The 13,886-nt window shown below is 41.6% G+C and overlaps 1 protein-coding gene across 1 annotated transcript in view; it reads left to right on the plus strand.

Moving 5' to 3' along the window:
* INSRR (insulin receptor related receptor) overlaps positions 1-13,886 on the plus strand; it is a 365,100-nt gene that overhangs the window by 292,680 nt on the left and 58,534 nt on the right. The window contains exons 10-11 of the mRNA XM_053705334.1: positions 1,618-1,810; positions 4,418-4,459. Of these exons, the coding sequence (XP_053561309.1) occupies positions 1,618-1,810; positions 4,418-4,459 (235 nt within the window). The remainder of the gene's footprint in view (positions 1-1,617; positions 1,811-4,417; positions 4,460-13,886) is intronic.

The following is a 13,886-nucleotide window of genomic DNA, read 5'->3' on the forward strand; positions in this document are numbered from 1 at the left end:
CCTATGTACAGCAATCTGCAAGCGCTACCCAGGTGCAGAACCAAAAATGGGTCGGCTCCTAAGCTTCTTGCTTTTTTAAATATAAATACCAAGAGAACAAATAAAAATTGATAAAATGAGTAAATTAGAAAGTGGCTTAAAATTGCTGATCTATCTGAATCATAAAGGTTTGATTTTGACTAGACTATCCCTTTAAACATAAAGGGGCCATGGAAGTCAAAATTAAAGGGATATGAAAGTCATAATTAAGCTTTCATAATTTAGATAGAACATTGAATTTTTAGAAAGTTTTCAATTTACTTGTATCCTTGAAAAGAGCAGCAATGCAGTACTGGGAGCTAGCTGAGCACATCTGATGAGGCATATGTGTGTAACCATCAATAATGAGCTAGCAGTGCATTGTTGCTCCTAAGCCTATCTAGATATGCTTTAAACTAATTAGAACAAGAGAATAAAGTACATTTGTTAATAGAAGTAAAACAATCTCTTAAAATCTGATGCTCCTCTCCAGTCCCTCCAGCTCCTACTAAAGCTTAGGCATCTTTCCTTTCTTGGGGCTTTGTAGAATAGCAGACATTTGTTAGCATGTGAAGAGTTTTTCAGTATTGCTAAATCTGGTAGATGGTGTATTTGATATATGAGAGGAAACCTAACCAGAATAACACTGCGGTTATGCCAATAAGACATTATTTGCCTAAAAAAGGCATTTCCACCATACAATGGCAACATTGTGTATCTCTTAAAGGGACATTAAACACTAAATACATGCTAGATAGAATGATGCATTCAAAGAAAAGATTAGTCCATGAGTAACATGCAGATGTATTTTTTAAAGTTTCATTAGTTGTTTAAAAAGTGACAAAATAAGTGCAAAGTTTTAGTGTCTATAAAACACTGGGAGCTGCCATGTTGTAACTTGTGTTACCTTCTCTGCTGTGGCCAATTAGGGACAGTTATAAATAGGTCACTAGAGTGTGCAGCCAATGGCTGTGCTGGATGTAACAGTGTTCTGCACTTCCATTTCTAACAGGAACTGAAAAGCTCACAATTTCAGAATGGAATTACAGGCAAAGAGGACAAAATAAATAATGAAAGTATATTGCAGAGTTGTTTTATATATATACAATTTATCATTTTATATTACCATCTCAAAGTGTTTAATGTCCCTTTAAAGGGACACTATCGTGCATTCAGATAGAGAATGCAATTTTAAGCAACTTTCTAATTTACTCCTATTATTCATTTTTCTTCGTTCTCTTCCTATCTTTATTTGAAAAAGAAGGCATCTAAGCTTTTTTTTTTTTTCCCACCAAAAATGGGCCGGCATCTAAACTTACATTTTTGCATTTCTAATAAAGTTACCAAGAGAATGAAGAAAATTTCATAATAGGAGTAAATTAGAAAGTTGCTTAAAATTTTATGTTCTATCTGAATCACGAAAGTAAAACATTGGGTTCAGTGTCCCTTTAAGCTTTAGTTTATAAAAATCCCATGCTTTATAATAATTAAATAAATGAAATGGATTAATACATAGATAAGTAGGATTTATAAGATACATTTGCCATGAGGGCTTTGCTAGCTGTTTTTGAAGAGATTATTTTCCTTGTCTTTCCTCAGGCTTAAAGCTTCCTACGAGCAGTGCTGACACCAGGTTTGATAATGATGATGGTAACAGCCAAGATTTTAGTCTGGACTCTGAAGATAAGTGCTGCCCATGCCACAAAAATGGAGATCAGGTCATAGATTTGGACGAGAGCTCATTCCAGAAGAAGTTTGAGAATTTTCTACGGAACACAATATTCATTCCAAAGTATGTAAAGGCTGCTTCTTATTCAAAACTGAAACTATAGTATGTCTAGTTTTTCTTCTTCAGAAACAGGTTTTTGTAATCTAGGGAGCAATGTTTCTATTCATGTCTGGTTTTAGGTAAAGTAGCAGAAAATCCCTTATATCGAATATGTACTTTAAAAAATCTCTTTCTTGCTATGCCCAGCAGGAGTGGACATAGTTTAAATCAGCGGTTCCCAACTTTTTTCTCTTCTGTAGCCCTTGATTAGGCTTTTCATTTATGAGTACCCCCTCTCTTCATTACCCCCACCCATCCCTCAAAATAAAGGAAGCACTTTTTTATAGGGGAGGTAAGCGATACCTGAATTGCATACGACTGTACGTGTATCAACAGGATTAAAGCTCAGATCTTATTCTCAGGAGTCCTGCTGTGTGGCTGGTGCCCCTGGCAGCTGCCTGGTTGCTCCTAAACAAGGCCCTGGGGGGGTTAATGATCATAAAAATAAATATTTAAATTTGTGAGATCAGATCGATATTAACCACCCAGCCACTATGAACGTTTTTAGTTGGAAGTGAAGCAGTCTGAATCAAGCAAGCACTAGAAGCAGTACTTTACTTACCGGCACTGACTATAACTTATTTGGGGATGCAGACCTGCCTCGCCTGTGTGACGCGCAATCTCAACGGCTCTATCACACGTGTCCACGTAGCTATGCTGCTGCAGTGCCGCTTCTATTTGAGCACTTGCAGTCAAAATTGTGTGCATGGGACAGAGGTGGGTGGAGCAGGAGGCTAAGCTGTCTGGTGACACAGGGTGATCATTAATATGTGGACCGGAGTCATCCACACCGGTCCACATATTTCAGGTGCAGGGGCTCCCATCTGCCTATATGCCAGGCCAGGACTTCATTTGTCACTTTCAAGCTAAATGCTCCTTCCTTCTACAGTTCCAGGATGCTTATTAGTTGATGACCCATTGAGAGTGCCCCCCCGACCCTCCCCCCGCATCTTCCGCCATTACCAACAATATTTTTGTGTACCCCTAACCGGCCTGCCAAGTACCCCCAGGGGTACACGTACCCCAGGTTGGCAACCGCTGGTTTAAATGATCACAGATTGGTGCAGTTTATGAGGCATATTTAAGAAATGTCTTGCGGACCTGATCTGACAGTGCGGATCAGGTCCGCAAGACATTGCTGAATGCAGAGAGCAATACGCTCTCCGCATTTAACATTGCACCAGCAGCTCACAAGAGCTGCTGGTGCAACGCCGCCCCCTGCAGACTCGCAGCCAATGGGCCGCCATCAGGGGGTGTCAAACAACCCGATCGTACTCGATAGGGTTGAATTGTTGCGATTCCTGTCTGCCTGCTCAGAGCAGGCGGACAGGGTTATCGAGCAGCGGTCTTTGTGACCACTGCTTCATAACTGCTGTTTCTGGCAAGTCTGAAGACTCGCCAGAAACACGGGCCGTCAAGCTTCATTCGGAGCTTGATAGATAGGGCCCTATATCTCTTAGAAATGGTAAATGTAGAATATAGTATGTTACAAATCCTAATAACTAAACACATCATTCACTTTAAACATTGGTTAAATAATAGGTTGACAGTCTGACCACATCCAAAAACATAACCTATTTTCCAATGTATTATAGTATGAACTAGATATAGATATCACCAGTGAGAGAAAACTCTTGCAAATCAAAACCTACCATCCCAGCTACTAAGAAAAATATTGAAAGAGTTATACTTCTTAATGAAACAATTACTTTAATGGATAGTCTATTCAAAATTAAACATTCATGATTCAGATAGAGCATTCAATTTTAGGCAACTTTCCAATTTACTCCTATCATCAAATGTTTTCTTTGTTGTCTTTATTTGAAAAAGCAAGAGTGTAATCTTAGGAGCCGGCCCATTTTTGGTTCAGCACCTGTGTAGTGCTTTCTGATTGGTGTCTAAATGTATTTATAATAGAACACCCAGGTGGCACTCACGATAGATAACAGTACCTTTTAATACAGTGAGCAATGTTTCGGGACTCATGCCCCTTTATCAAGCTCATAAGCTTGATAAAGGGGCAGGAGCCCCGAAACGTTGCTCACTGTATTAAAAGGTTCTGTTATCTATCGTGTGTGCCACCTGGGTGTTCTACTACAAGTACTTCGCTATGGACCTTTGGAAGGGGGGTACGTCAGGTGTGCACCAGAAATTTTTGGATTGGATACTAATAAGTGAAGTGTTAACTTCTTTGTGTGTTTATACATGAACTGGTTTCTAAATGTAGTCACCAATCAGCAAGCAATACCCTGGGAGCTTACATTCCTACTTTTCAAATAAAGATACCAAGAGAACAAAGACTAATAATAGGAGTAAATTAGACATTTGCTTAAAATTGCATCCTCTATCTGAATCATGAAAGTTTCATTTTGACTAGGCTATTCCATTAAAGTACTGGATAGACAGTAGGTTATCACAGTTTTAACATTCCATTACAAAAAAAATGTTTTGCCCACATTGTGTCATCTAGAATGCCAATTTGCAAATTAGTGTCTCTGTTGGTAAGAGTCTGCAGTTGACCCAAAACCAACATTTGTATATATTATATAATGTGTATTTGTTTGTTTATAGGCCTCCTTGGAAATTGACATTAATCAACAAGACCTATCAGAGGTGAGATAGGTGATAAAGTGATATTAACCTCTTCTGTCTTAGAGCCTCTTCCAATACTGAAAGCGTTAAACCAGCTTATTACTGACTTTATGCTGACTGTGCTTTATAATTCTGTCTGCTTGCCTTGCTGGCTTTAGTGCTTTGCTGGATTAGAGAGAGAAGTACAGATGATTAACCCCTTAATGACCACAGCACTTTTCCATTTTCTGTCCGTTTGGGACCAAGGCTATTTTTACATTTCTGCTGTGTTTGTGTTTAGCTGTAATTTTCCTCTTTTACTGTACCCACACATATTATATACCGTTTTTCTCGCCATTAAATGGACTTTCTAAAGATACCATTATTTTCATCATATCTTATAATTTACTATAAAAAAACATATAAAATATGAGGAAAAAATGGAAAAAAACACACTTTTCTTCTGTTAAGTGTGATCAGTCCACGTGTCATCATTACTTCTGGGATATTACTCCTCCCCAACAGGAAGTGCAAGAGGATTCACCCAGCAGAGTTGCATATAGCTCCTCCCCTCTACGTCACCCCCAGTCATTCTCTTGCACCCAACGACTAGATAGGATGTGTGAGAGGACTATGGTGATTTTATTTAGTTTATTTCTTCAATCAAAAGTTTGTTATTTTTAATAGCACCGGAGTGTGCTATTCCTTCTCTGGTAGAGTTTGAAGAAGAATCTACCAGAGTTTTTACTATGATTTTAGCCGGAGTTGTTAAGATCATATTGCTGTTTCTCGGCCATCTGAGGAGAGGTAAACTTCAGATCAGGGGACAGCGGGCAGTTTAATCTGCAAAGAGGTATGTAGCAGTTTTTATTTTCTGACAATGGAATTGATGAGAAAATCCTGCCATACCGACATAATATCATGTATGAATATTTCTTCTGTTATGTGTGATCAGTCCACGGGTCATCATTACTTCTGGGATATAACTCCTCCCCAACAGGAAATGCAAGAGGATTCACCCAGCAGAGCTGCATATAGCTCCTCCCCTCTACGTCAGTCCCAGTCATTCTCTTGCACCCAACGACTAGATAGGATGTGTGAGAGGACTATGGTGATTATACTTAGTTTTTATGACTTCAATCAAAAGTTTGTTATTTTACAATAACACCGGAGCGTGTTATTACTTCTCTGGCAGAGTTTGAGGAAGAATCTACCAGAGTTTTTTACTATGATTTTAACCGGAGTAGTTAAGATCATATTGCTGTTCTCGGCCATCTGAGGGAGGTAGGTAAAAGCTTCAGATCAGGGGACAGCGGGCAGATGAATCTGCATTGAGGTATGTAGCAGTTTTTATTTTCTGAATGGAATTGATGAGAAAATCCTGCCATACCGTTATAATGACATGTATGTATACACTTCAGTATTCTGGGGATGGTATTTCACCGGAACTACTCTGTTAAAAGTCACTAATCCTTTTAATAAGTATTTATCATGTTAAACGTTTTTGCTGGAATGTAGAATCGTTTACATTTCTGAGGTACTGAGTGAATAAATATTTGGGCATTATTTTCCACTTGGCAGTTGTTTGGTTTTAATTGTGACAGTTTCGTTTCTCTTCACTGCTGTGTGTGAGGGGGAGGGGCCGTTTTTGGCGCTCTTTGCTACGCATCAAAAAATTCCAGTCAGTTACTCTTATATTTCCTGCATGATCCGGTTCATCTCTGACAGATCTCAGGGGTCTTCAAACTTCTTTGGAGGGAGGTAGATTCTCTCAGCAGAGCTGTGAGAATTTTATATTGACTGTGAATAAAAACGTTGCTCTGTAATTTTTATGTCAAATTTAATTATTGTTATTTTTCTAATGGGAACAAACCTTTGCTAAAAGTTGTGTTGTTTTAAAGTTTGATGCTATAACTGTTTTTCAGTTCATTATTTCAACTGTCATTTAATCGTTTAGTACCTCTTTGAGGCACAGTACGTTTTTGCTAAAAAAGATTATAACCAAGTTGCAAGTTTATTGCTAGTGTGTTAAACATGTCTGACTCAGAGGAAGATATCTGTGTCATTTGTTCCAATGCCAAGGTGGAGCCCAATAGAAATTTATGTACTAACTGTATTGATGCTACTTTAAATAAAAGTCAATCTGTACAATTTGAACAAATTTCACCAAACAGCGAGGGGAGAGTTATGCCGACTAACTCGCCTCACGCGGCAGTACCTGCATCTCCCGCCCGGGAGGTGCGTGATATTATGGCGCCTAGTACATCTGGGCGGCCATTACAGATAACATTACAAGATATGGCTACTGTTATGACTGAAGTTTTGTCTAAATTACCAGAACTAAGAGGCAAGCGTGATCACTCTGGGGTGAGAACAGAGTGCGCTGACAATACTAGGGCCATGTCTGATACTGCGTCACAGCTTGCAGAGCATGAGGACGGAGAGCTTCATTCTGTAGGTGACGGTTCTGATCCAAACAGATTGGATTCAGATATTTCAAATTTTAAATTTAAATTGGAGAACCTCCGTGTATTACTAGGGGAGGTCTTAGCAGCTCTCAATGATTGTAACACCGTTGCAATACCAGAGAAACTGTGTAGGTTGGATAAATACTTTGCGGTACCGGCGAGTACTGACGTTTTTCCTATACCTAAGAGACTAACTGAAATTGTTACTAAGGAGTGGGATAGACCCGGTGTGCCGTTCTCACCCCCTCCAATATTTAGAAAGATGTTTCCAATAGACACCACCACTCGGGACTTATGGCAAACGGTCCCTAAGGTGGAGGGAGCAGTTTCTACTTTAGCTAAGCGTACCACTATCCCGGTGGAGGATAGCTGTGCTTTTTCAGATCCAATGGATAAAAAATTAGAGGGTTACCTTAAGAAAATGTTTGTTCAACAAGGTTTTATATTGCAACCCCTTGCATGTATCGCGCCGATTACGGCTGCGGCAGCATTTTGGATTCAGTCTCTGGAAGAGAACCTTAGTTCATCTACGCTAGACGACATTACGGACAGGCTTAGAGTCCTTAAACTAGCTAATTCATTCATTTCGGAGGCCGTAGTACATTTAACCAAACTTACGGCTAAGAACTCAGGATTCGCCATACAGGCACGTAGGGCGCTGTGGCTAAAATCCTGGTCAGCTGATGTTACTTCTAAGTCCAAATTACTTAATATACCTTTCAAGGGGCAGTCTTTATTTGGGCCCGGTTTGAAAGAAATTATCGCTGACATTACAGGAGGTAAGGGCCACGCCCTACCTCAAGACAAAGCCAAAGCTAAGGCTAGACAGTCTAATTTTCGTCCCTTTCGGAATTTCAAAACAGGAGCAGCATCAACCTCCACTGCACCAAAACAGGAGGGAGCTGTTGCTCGTTACAGGCAAGGCTGGAAGCCTAACCAGTCCTGGAACAAGAGCAAGCAGGCCAGGAAACCTGCTGCTGCCCCAAAGACAGCATGAACCGAGAGCCCCCGATCCGGGACCGGATCTAGTGGGGGGCAGACTTTCTCTCTTCGCCCAGGCCTGGGCAAGAGATGTTCAGGATCCCTGGGCGCTAGAGATCATATCTCAGGGATACCTTCTAGACTTCAAATTATCTCCCCCAAGAGGGAGATTTCATCTGTCAAGGTTGTCAACAAACCAGATAAAGAAAGAAGCGTTTCTACGCTGTGTACAAGATCTGTTATTAATGGGAGTGATCCATCCGGTTCCGCGGTCGGAACAAGGACAAGGGTTCTACTCAAACCTGTTTGTGGTTCCCAAAAAAGAGGGAACTTTCAGGCCAATCTTAGATTTAAAGATTCTAAACAAATTCCTAAGAGTTCCATCGTTCAAAATGGAAACTATTCGGACAATCTTACCCATGATCCAAAAGGGTCAGTACATGACCACAGTGGATTTAAAAGATGCTTACCTTCACATACCGATTCACAAAGATCATCACCGGTATCTAAGGTTTGCCTTCTTAGACAGGCACTACCAGTTTGTAGCTCTTCCATTCGGATTGGCTACGGCTCCAAGAATCTTCACAAAGGTTCTGGGTGCCCTTCTGGCGGTACTAAGACCGCGAGGGATTTCGGTAGCTCCGTACCTAGACGACATTCTAATACAAGCTTCAAGCTTTCAAACTGCCAAGTCTCATACAGAGTTAGTTCTGGCATTCCTAAAGTCGCATGGATGGAAAGTGAACGAAAAGAAGAGTTCTCTTTTTCCTCTCACAAGAGTTCCATTCTTGGGGACTCTTATAGATTCTGTAGAAATGAAGATTTACCTGACAGAAGACAGGTTAACAAAGCTTCAAAATGCATGCCGTGTCCTTCATTCCATTCAACACCCGTCAGTAGCTCAATGCATGGAGGTGATCGGCTTAATGGTAGCGGCAATGGACATAGTACCTTTTGCACGCCTACACCTCAGACCGCTGCAATTGTGCATGCTAAGTCAGTGGAATGGGGATTACTCAGATTTGTCCCCTACTCTGAATCTGAATCAAGAGACCAGAAATTCTCTTCTATGGTGGCTTTATCGGCCACACCTGTCCAGGGGGATGCCATTCAGCAGGCCAGACTGGACAATTGTAACAACAGACGCCAGCCTACTAGGTTGGGGCGCTGTCTGGAATTCTCTGAAGGCTCAGGGACTATGGAATCAGGAGGAGAGTCTCCTTCCAATAAACATCCTGGAATTGAGAGCAGTTCTCAATGCCCTTCTGGCTTGGCCCCAATTAACAACTCGGGGGTTCATCAGGTTTCAGTCGGACAACATCACGACTGTAGCTTACATCAACCATCAGGGAGGGACAAGAAGCTCCCTAGCAATGATGGAAGTATCAAAGATAATTCGCTGGGCAGAGTCTCACTCTTGCCACCTGTCAGCAATCCACATCCCGGGAGTGGAGAACTGGGAGGCGGATTTCTTGAGTCGCCAGACTTTTCATCCGGGGGAGTGGGAACTTCATCCGGAGGTCTTTGCCCAAATACTTCGACGTTGGGGCAAACCAGAGATAGATCTCATGGCGTCTCGCCAGAACGCCAAACTTCCTCTCTACGGGTCCAGATCCAGGGATCCGGGAGCGGTTCTGATAGATGCTTTGACAGCACCTTGGAACTTCGGGATGGCTTATGTGTTTCCACCCTTCCCGCTGCTTCCTCGATTGATTGCCAAAATCAAACAGGAGAGAGCATCAGTGATTCTAATAGCGCCTGCATGGCCACGCAGGACTTGGTATGCAGATCTAGTGGACATGTCATCCTGTCCGCCTTGGTCTCTACCTCTAAGACAGGACCTTCTGATACAGGGTCCATTCAAACATCAAAATCTAACTTCTCTGAAGCTGACTGCTTGGAAATTGAACGCTTGATTTTATCAAAACGTGGTTTTTCTGAGTCGGTTATTGATACCCTGATACAGGCTAGGAAGCCTGTTACCAGAAGGATTTACCATAAAATATGGCGTAAATACCTATACTGGTGCGAATCCAAAGGTTACTCCTGGAGTAAGGTTAGGATCGCTAGGATATTGTCCTTTCTACAAGAAGGTTTAGAAAAGGGTTTATCAGCTAGTTCATTAAAGGGACAGATTTCAGCTCTGTCCATCTTGTTACACAGGCGTCTGTCAGAAAATCCAGACGTCCAGGCCTTTTGTCAGGCTTTAGCTAGGATCAAGCCTGTGTTTAAAGCCGTTGCTCCGCCATGGAGTTTAAACTTAGTTCTTAACGTTTTACAGGGTGTTCCGTTTGAACCCCTTCATTCCATTGATATAAAATTGTTATCTTGGAAAGTTCTGTTTTTAATGGCTATTTCCTCGGCTCGAAGAGTCTCTGAGTTATCAGCCTTACATTGTGATTCTCCTTATCTGATTTTTCACTCAGACAAGGTAGTTCTGCGTACTAAACCTGGGTTCTTACCTAAGGTAGTCACTAACAGGAATATCAATCAAGAGATTGTTGTTCCATCCTTGTGTCCAAATCCTTCTTCAAAGAAGGAACGTCTTCTACACAATCTGGATGTAGTTCGTGCCCTCAAGTTCTACTTGCAGGCAACTAAAGATTTTCGCCAAACTTCTTCCCTGTTTGTCGTTTATTCTGGACAGAGGAGAGGTCAAAAAGCTTCTGCTACCTCTCTCTCTTTTTGGCTTCGTAGCATAATACGTTTAGCCTATGAGACTGCTGGACAGCAGCCTCCTGAAAGAATTACAGCTCACTCCACTAGAGCTGTGGCTTCCACTTGGGCCTTTAAGAATGAGGCCTCTGTTGAACAGATTTGCAAGGCTGCAACTTGGTCTTCGCTTCATACTTTTTCCAAATTTTACAAATTTGACACTTTTGCTTCTTCGGAGGCTATTTTTGGGAGAAAGGTTCTTCAGGCAGTGGTTCCTTCTGTATAATGAGCCTGCCTATCCCTCCCGTCATCCGTGTACTTTTGCTTTGGTATTGGTATCCCAGAAGTAATGATGACCCGTGGACTGATCACACATAACAGAAGAAAACATAATTTATGCTTACCTGATAAATTCCTTTCTTCTGTTGTGTGATCAGTCCACGGCCCGCCCTGTTTTAAGGCAGGTAAATATCTTTTAAATTATACTCCAGTCACCACTTCACCCTTGGTTACTCCTTTCTCGTTGATTCTTGGTCGAATGACTGGGACTGACGTAGAGGGGAGGAGCTATATGCAGCTCTGCTGGGTGAATCCTCTTGCATTTCCTGTTGGGGAGGAGTTATATCCCAGAAGTAATGATGACCCGTGGACTGATCACACAACAGAAGAAAGGAATTTATCAGGTAAGCATAAATTATGTTTTTACATTTGAGTATTCTGGGGAATGGTACTTCACTGGAATTACACTGTGTATATAAGACTTTAGCCTAATTGCAAAGCAACAGGCTTTTTAATAACTCTTAATTTATGTTAAACGTTTTTGCTGGAATGTAAAATCGTTTTCATTTTCTGAGGTACTGGGTGAATAAAATGTTTGGGCACTATTTTTCCACTTGGCAGTTGCTTGATCTAATTATGACAGTTTACTGATCTCTCTCACTGTTGTGTGTGAGGGGGTGGGACCTTTTTTTTTTGGCGCTTTTGCTACGCATCAAAAATTTCAGTCAGAAGCTCATTGTTTTTTTCCTGCATGTTCCGGTTTATCTCTACAGAACTCAGGGATCTTCAAAGCTTGTTTGAGGGAAGTAATCTAACAGAGCTGTGAGATTGTAGTTGACTGTGATAAAAAATGTTTATTCTTTAACTTTTTTATGCCATCAGGGTTAGTTATTCTTTGCTAATGGGAACAAGCCTTTGCTAAATTGTGTTTTGTTTTAAAAAGTTTATTGATTTCAACTGTTATATATCTTCAGTGCTTCTTAAGCACAGTTCGTTTTTTCATTGTATTTTACTTGAATAATATTTCCAAGTTGCAAGTTTATTTGCTAGTGTGTTAAACATGTCTGATTCAGAGGATGAGACCTGTACTATTTGTACTAACGCCAAAGTGGAGCCCAATAGAAATTTATGTACTAACTGTATTGATGCTACGTTAAATAAAAGTCAATCTGTACAAATTGAACAAATTTCACCAAACAACGAGGGGAGAGTTATGCCGACTAACTCGCCTCACGTGACAGTACCTGCATCTCCCGCTCGGGAGGTGCGCGATATGGTGGCGCCCAGTACATCTGGGCGGCCATTACAAATAACATTACAAGATATGGCTACTGTTATGACTGAGGTTTTGGCTAAATTACCAGAACTAAGAGGCAAGCGTGATCACTCTGGGGTGAGAACAGACTGCGCTGATAATGTTAGGGCCATGTCAGATACTGCGTCACAACTTGCAGAACATGAGGACGGAGAGCTTCATTCTGCGGCTGACGGTTCTGATCCAAACAGATTGGATTCAGATATTTCAAATTTTAAATTTAAGCTGGAAAACCTCCGTGTTTTACTAGGGGAGGTGTTAGCGGCCCTGAATGATTGTAACACAGTTGCAATACCAGAGAAAATGTGTAGGTTGGATAAATATTTTGCTGTACCAACAAGTACTGACGTTTTTCCTATACCTAAGAGACTAACTGAAATTATTACTAAGGAGTGGGATAGACCCGGTGTGCCGTTCTCACCCCCTCCGATATTTAGAAAGATGTTTCCAATAGACACCACCACACGGGACTTATGGCAAACGGTCCCTAAGGTGGAGGGAGCAGTTTCTACTTTAGCTAAGCGTACCACTATCCCGGTAGAGGATAGCTGTGCCTTTTCAGATCCAATGGATAAAAAGTTAGAGGGTTACCTTAAGAAAATGTTTGTTCAACAAGGTTTTATATTGCAACCCCTTGCATGCATTGCGCCGGTCACGGCTGCAGCGGCATTCTGGATTGAGTCTCTAGAAGAGAACCTTAGTTCAGCTACGCTGGACGACATTTCGGACAGGCTTAGAATACTTAAGCTATCTAATTCATTCATTTCGGAAGCCGTAGTACATTTAACTAAACTTACGGCTAAGAATTCCGGATTCGCCATTCAGGCGCGCAGAGCACTGTGGCTAAAATCCTGGTCAGCTGATGTAACTTCTAAGTCCAAATTACTTAATATACCTTTCAAGGGGCAGACCTTATTTGGGCCCGGTTTGAAAGAAATTATCGCTGACATTACAGGAGGTAAGGGCCACGCCCTGCCTCAAGACAAGGCCAAACCTAAGGCTAGACAGTCTAATTTTCGTTCCTTTCGGAATTTCAAAGCAGGAGCAGCATCAACTTCCACTACTCCAAAACAAGAAGGATCTGTTGCTCGCTACAGACAAGGCTGGAGACCTAACCAGTCCTGGAACAAGGGCAAGCAGGCCAGGAAACCTGCTGCTGCCACTAAAACAGCATGAATTGAGGGCCCCCGATCCGGGATTGGATCTAGTGGGGGGCAGACTTTCTCTCTTCGCCCAGGCTTGGGCAAGAGATGTCCAGGATCCCTGGGCGCTAGAGATAATATCTCAGGGATACCTTCTGGACTTCAAATACTCTCCTCCAAGAGAGAGATTTCATCTGTCAAGGTTGTCAACAAACCAAACAAAGAAAGAAGCGTTTCTACGCTGCATACAAGAACTATTGTTAATGGGAGTAATCCATCCAGTTCCACGGTCGGAACAGGGACAAGGGTTTTACTCAAATCTGTTTGTGGTTCCCAAAAAAGAGGGAACTTTCAGACCAATCCTGGATTTAAAGATCCTAAACAAATTCCTAAGAGTTCCATCATTCAAAATGGAGACTATTCGGACAATTTTACCCATGATCCAAGAAGGTCAGTACATGACCACAGTGGATTTAAAGGATGCTTACCTTCACATACCGATTCACAAAGATCATTACCGGTATCTAAGGTTTGCCTTTCTAGACAGGCATTACCAGTTTGTAGCTCTTCCATTCGGATTGGCTACAGCTCCAAGAATCTTCACAAAGGTTCTAGGTGCTCTTCTGGCG

Source organism: Bombina bombina, chromosome 1 (genome assembly GCF_027579735.1).
Source record: "Bombina bombina isolate aBomBom1 chromosome 1, aBomBom1.pri, whole genome shotgun sequence".
Classification (NCBI taxonomy): Eukaryota; Metazoa; Chordata; class Amphibia; order Anura; family Bombinatoridae; genus Bombina; species Bombina bombina.